This window comes from Phyllostomus discolor, chromosome 13 (genome assembly GCF_004126475.2).
Source record: "Phyllostomus discolor isolate MPI-MPIP mPhyDis1 chromosome 13, mPhyDis1.pri.v3, whole genome shotgun sequence".
Taxonomy (NCBI): Eukaryota; Metazoa; Chordata; class Mammalia; order Chiroptera; family Phyllostomidae; genus Phyllostomus; species Phyllostomus discolor.
In genome coordinates this window covers 6,645,576-6,651,575 of record NC_040915.2, presented here as the reverse complement: position 1 = coordinate 6,651,575, position 6,000 = coordinate 6,645,576, and the positions used below count along the sequence as shown (strand labels likewise).

The following is a 6,000-nucleotide window of genomic DNA, read 5'->3' as shown; positions in this document are numbered from 1 at the left end:
CAAACAACTAGGATTCCCTGCTTTTCCTACTCTGGGCGTGGATAGAGATCCTGGCTTTCTAAGGGTGGGCGAGGAGCCCAGTGCCAGGTTGGAGCCTCAGGACCCCCCTGGGATGTGCTGGAGGGAGGTTGCCTAGCTGCCAAAGGTGACCGCACATACTCAGAATCTCTGACGGGACAGGTGGGCCTGGAGGCACTAACTGCCCTAGCAGGGGCTGCCCGACCCAGGAGTGGCATCAGTGGGCACCATGCCTGCAGGGGCTTGAGCCTTACCTCCGAGGTGCACCCTTTGGGCACCAGCCCTCGGGCCTAACAGACTTTTCCGTTGTCCTTTTCCTCACCCACTGCTTTTCCTGTTGCCCCTCCTCCTGCCTCTGCCCTAGTCCTCCAGAGCCTGCCCGCAAATCGCACTGCAGTGTTTTATTTTTATTTTTTTAACTTTTCCATTGTTACTTCCTTTTTTAAGTTACATCATCATTATATAAGTATTTCATGTAGAAAAATAAAAAAAGTTGAAAATCATTCATAATTCTACCAGCCAAATAAAAAAAAAACTCCACTGTTTGTTTATAAATTTCCAGAATGTTTCTAGGTCGATACACAGGTAAGTACACTATTATTAGACCACATCTCATTTGGGTACCCATCTGTTAAGCACTCACCATGTGCCCAGACCCTGTGCTGGGGACTTCAGTTATGTGAATCCCACCGAATCCTCACAATGCTGGGAAGCTGCTGTTGCTATGTCATTTTCGCAGGCAGGAAGCAGGGACTTAGGGAGGTCACATCACTTGCCTGAGTTCCCAAACAGGTTAAGAGGCTGGTCTGGATTTCCACCCTCCAGGCTGAGTCCAAAGCTATTTTCCGCGCATGTTTTGGAAGCCTTTTCTAGTGTTCTTTTTCTTGTTTTGCACTTAGCAATATATGCAAACATCCTTCTTGTCAATAAATATACGCCTTGGTCATTCTGCTGCATGACGTGCCCTTTGTGGATGCGCCAGATTTTAAATGGCCAATTCCATTTTGCTGGACTTTTTGCTGTTTCCTTTTTTCCTATTGCAAACAATGCAGTTATAAATATCTTTGTACGTACACCTTTGCACAAATGTGATTGTTTTCTTTTTTAAGATTTTATTTATTTATTTTTAGACAGAGGGGAAGAGAAGGAAAAACAGAGGGAGAGAAACATCAATGTGTGGTTGCCTCTTGCGTGCCCCCCTACTGGGGACCTGGCCCACAACCCAGGCATGTGCCCTGACTGGGAATTGAACCGGCAACCCTTTGGATCACAGGCTGGCACTCCATCCACTGAGCCACACCAGCCAGGGCTGATTACCTTCCTTGGATCAACTTTGGAGGGTGAAATTGCTTGGTCAAAACCTAGACACATTTTTCCTTAAGTTACTTTTAAAAAAGATTTTATTTATTTATTTTTAGAGAGAGGGGAAGGGAGGGAGAAAAAGAGGGAGAGAAACCCTGATGTGAGAAACATCAGTCGGTTGCCTCTCCCACATGCCCTCACCGGGACCCGAATCCTACCCATGTTCATTGACTGGGAATTGAACTAGTGGCCTTTCATTTTGTGGGATGGCACCCTACTCATTGAGTCACACTGGTCAGGGCCGGACACATTTTTAAAAGTTGCCCCTTTCCAGTCACATTAGCAGTACACAGCACCACATATTTCCCCACATCCATTATTTACTACTTTCAGTTTTTGAAATTTGGACTGTGATTTAACACAGACTCAGAGGACCTCCATGCTGGAAGCATCCTAGTATATCCTTCTAGATCTAGAACCAAACCAATATACTTAAAAAAAAAAAAAAAGGCCCAGACACTCTGCCAAGGCCTGCCCTGACTTCAGCAGGCAGGGCAGCAGCTCAGAGAGAGCCAGTGAGGGGAGGGGCCTGGAGGTAGGCGGAGCAGGAGGCCCAGGCTGAGGTCCCCAGTGACGGGCTTGGGGAAGATTGCAGTGCTTTCCCGGTCTCCCGACTGCACAGGCACCCCGATGATCCATTCCTCCACGTGAGCTGTCCTCACTGTCCCCAGTGCGCACGCTGTACCCAGGAAGTCAACACAAGTCTCTTGGACCTTTACTTTATCCAGTTGCCAACGCTTCAGCATTCTGGTCTTCCCTGAATCCCTTCCAAGGCCCTTTAAGTTGAGAAGTTCCAAAGGAGACACCGTCTTATTGTTCTCTTACCGGGCCGCTGCTTTCTTCCAATAGGCCGAAAACTCTGGCACCTAGAAAAAAGGGGGAGGGAGTAAATGACTGAGGCAGAGCACAGAGGAGGCCTCTGGCCGAAGCAGTCCGGGCGGAAACTGAGTGAGGTGTGCTCACCCGTGGGGAGTTCTTCAGAAGCCACCGAGGTCGGAGGTGGCTGCACGCTGGCCCAGGGCAGACATGGGCACCGTGGCTGCCACACAGGGGGCCTCTGTACTCAGGGCATTTCTTTCTTACTAGCCTGTTAATGCTGCCACACTGGCAGGAAGCCCAGTGCTCTTCCCACTTTGTCTCAAGGCCTTGTATAAACAGCATATGGTCCTTTCATCCATTTGCCATTCATCAGCTATTCACGGAGCACCTACTATAGGCCAGGCACTGCCCTTGCTTTTGGGGGTACAGCAGCAGACAAAACACACAAGACCCCCTGCCCTCAGGGAGCTTATGGTCTACTGGGAAAAACCAACAACCAGATAAATAAATAAATTAAATATTTAGTAGCCAGAGGAGGTAAGTGCTCTGGAGGAAAAATAAAATAGGGGGGTAGGGGGAGGGAGTTTGGAGCAGGAGGTGGGAAGAAGTGACAAAATTCTAAGTAGTGAAGCCAGGGGAGCTCGGATATCTGAGAAGATGAATTATAAATAAAGGCCTGAAAGAAATGAGGCCACAAACCCTGAGAATTCATGGGAAAGCACCTTTCCAGATGAAGGGAACAGAACGCACCAAGGCCGGCGGTGAGCCTGACCTACACAGTGAAGATCAGTGGGGAGGGTGGTGTGGCCAGAGTTCAGGGACCAAAGAGAAGAAAGGCAGGGGATCAGAGAGGGAGTGTGCAGAGCATTGAAAGAAGGCCCTGTATGAACTGGAGCTTCGAAACAGGTGGAGCCACTGGGAAGCTTTACAGAGAAGTGGCATGGCGTGATTCACGTTTCAACAAGATCAGTCTGGACGCTTGATGGAGAGGAAGTTGGGGAGCAGAGGCAGCGCACAGGCAGAATCCTGGCAAGAGGCACAGGTGGCTCGGACTCAAGAGGTAGAATGCGGGCTGCGGTGTGTCAGCTTCTAGAAAGAGCCAACAGGATCTGCCGATGGACTGAAGTGGGGTGTGAAATCAAGGAGTGGAAGAGGCCTCAGATGTTCGGCCTGAGCAAAGGGTGATTGGAACTGCTATCACGGAGCTGCAGAAGCTGCTGATGGAGCATGTTTGGGGGAAGATAAGGAACTCCATTTCAGGCGTGGTAAGCAGGAGATACCTTTTTGATGTCCAAGTGGAGAGGCCTGTAGGCGGCAGATATCTGAGTCTTGGGCTCAGAGGAGAAGTCCAGACTGGAAATAAAGATTTTTGAGTGCTCAGTAGTAGGGTTTTTGTTTTTTGTTTTCAATCTCCACCCAAGGACATTTTTTTCATTGCTTTTAGAAAGAGAGGAAGGAAGAGAAAGAAACACGTGGAAAAGAAATTGAGTGGTTGCCTCCTGTACGCGCCCAGACCGGGGATCGAGCCTGCAACATTTTGGTTATGGGACACTCCCACCAACTGAGCCACGCCAGCCAGGGCTAGCGGGTAGCTTTCTAGGATGAGATCGCCAAGGGGGTGACTGTGAACAGAGATGCTGTTCAAGGACTAATCCCCATTCAGTTGCTCAGCCAGGGAGACTACGAAGGAGCAGTGCCCTGGTTGGTGTGGCTCAGTTGATTGGAGTGTCATCCTGTAACCCAAAAGGTTTTGGGTTTTTATCCCTGGTCCTGGCGTGTACAAGAAGCAACCAATGGATGCTACTCTTGCATTGATTTCTCTCTCCCGTCCTCACTAAAAGCAATGAAAAAAGAAATGTCCTCAGGTGAGGACTTAAAAAAAAAAAAAGGGAGTAGTAGCAAGTACAATAGGAGGGAAACCAGGAGCAAAGGCTTCAAGGAGGACAGTGCAATCCACTGTAATCGGTCAAGTCATACAAGGACAGAATATTAACAACTGGATTTAGCATCTTGGAGTCACACGCAGTCCCGGTCAAGGGCAGATTCACTGGAATGGCTGGGGTGAGAGCCTGACTGGAACAGGAGCTGAAGTCGTGCGCGGGGAGACAGAGTGCGCTGGCCGCAGCAGAGGCGCTGGAAGCTAAGGGGAAAGGGGTGAGAAGATAAATTCCTTCTACCTTCCCTCCGCTCAGTTATAAAACATACAGCACAAAGCTGGTACTTCCACAATGCCTGTAAATGGCAGCTATGGTTACCGAGCTTGGACCAGGTGCCCCAGGTAGCTGAGCTTCACACAGCTCTGGCCCGGGGAGCTGGCTCTCTACCTATTTCTAGACTCCCACGAAGTAATTCCCATGCTCTCACCATCACGTGCAGCCTTAGGACCGGTGCCCACAGCTTGGGGCTGCTTTGTTCCTACAAAGCAAGATCTTACTTGGGCTTTCTCCAGATGGTAAGTCAGAGGGAGCAACAGAGGCGGGGCCCTGCTCTCTGGAGCTTGCCTTCTGGTGGAGGAAGACAATCACCAAGGAAACAGATGAGCAGGCAGGCCACTTCGGATGCAGACAAATGCAATGGAGACAATCACATGGGGTGAAGGTGGGCTAAAAGTGTGGAAGGGGCCCCATTCAGGCAGGTCGTGTGGTCAGGTGGCCTCTCTGAGAGATGACATTAAGACAAGACCAGGACGGTAGTGGCCGGACAATTCTCCTCAAGCTGGGCCCTCCCCAGCTACTCTGGGGCTTCCAAATCTCCCAACGCTGGGTGGGGCCTGGGGCATCTAAGTACAGGGCCAAAAGATGACATTCTCTCTCTCTCCTATCTCTAAAATTCACTGTGGGGATTTTTTTCCTCCAGATTACAAAAGACATGCATTTTTATTGGAGGAACTGGAAAAAACTGAAAACAGAAGAAAGCAAGTCAGAATTCCACTGCCTAGAGGTAACTACGTTCACATTTGGTACGTACCCTTCTAGACTGCGTCTACGTGTATAACTGGGCGCATTTTAAAGGAGATCCAGTCGTGCATTCTGATTTGTGTGTGTGGTTTTAGTTGTGGACTACACCTTTAAGAGAACCCTTCTCATGTCATTTTTCTCCAACATGATTTTCAGTGGCTTTCTGGTATTTCACTGAATGCATATGTTAAAAATATACTTATTTTTGGAGAAAGGGAAGGGAAGGAGAAAGAGAGAGAAACATCGATGTGAGACAGAAACATTAATCAGTTGCCTCTGGTACATGCCCCAGCCGTACGTGCCTGACTGGGGACTGAACCCAAAGCCCAGGCATGTGCCCTGACTGGGAATTGAACTGCTGGTCTTTCACTTTGTGGAACGAGGCCCAACCAACAGAGCCACATGGGTCAGGGCTTGAATATGTACTTTTATCACATTTTATTTAATACGCAAACACTGGCCATATAGATTGCTTCCAAGTGACTGCTACTCTGAGTAATTGCTGTAGAAAACACTTTTGTGTCTTTTTTCTTAGTGGGGGAGGCTTGCAAATCCCGGGTTGTTTCCTTGATCACAAAGAAACATCAGCACCCAGTAGGAGTACCACAGGCCTCCTGAGATCAGGGGGCAGTCCAGGCCCAGGGCGGGGCAGAGCAGAGCGGAGACCAGAGGGTGATTTAACCCTCTGATTTACCCTCATCCTGTTTTCTTCCCTGGTGGGTTTGAGCAGTAATTGAACAGCAGGCCCCTCCCACCAACCCAGTGAAATCCGAAGGGATTCCCCACCTCGGCCAGGAAACGGGTGTCACTCTCTGAGGGGCACAGGCTGCACCCTATCCTCCCT

The 6,000-nt window shown here is 49.4% G+C and overlaps 1 protein-coding gene across 1 annotated transcript in view; it reads right to left on the bottom strand.

Annotated features, from left to right (window-relative positions):
• Window positions 1–406: 406 nt before the first annotated feature.
• Window positions 407–6,000, bottom strand: part of LOC118497995 — a 49,171-nt gene continuing 43,577 nt past the window's right edge. Inside the window, exons 4-5 of the mRNA XM_036014465.1 lie at window positions 2,206–2,246; window positions 407–1,044 (exon numbers count right to left, since the gene is read on the bottom strand). Of these exons, the coding sequence (XP_035870358.1) occupies window positions 787–1,044; window positions 2,206–2,246 (299 nt within the window). The 3' untranslated portion in view covers window positions 407–786. The remainder of the gene's footprint in view (window positions 1,045–2,205; window positions 2,247–6,000) is intronic.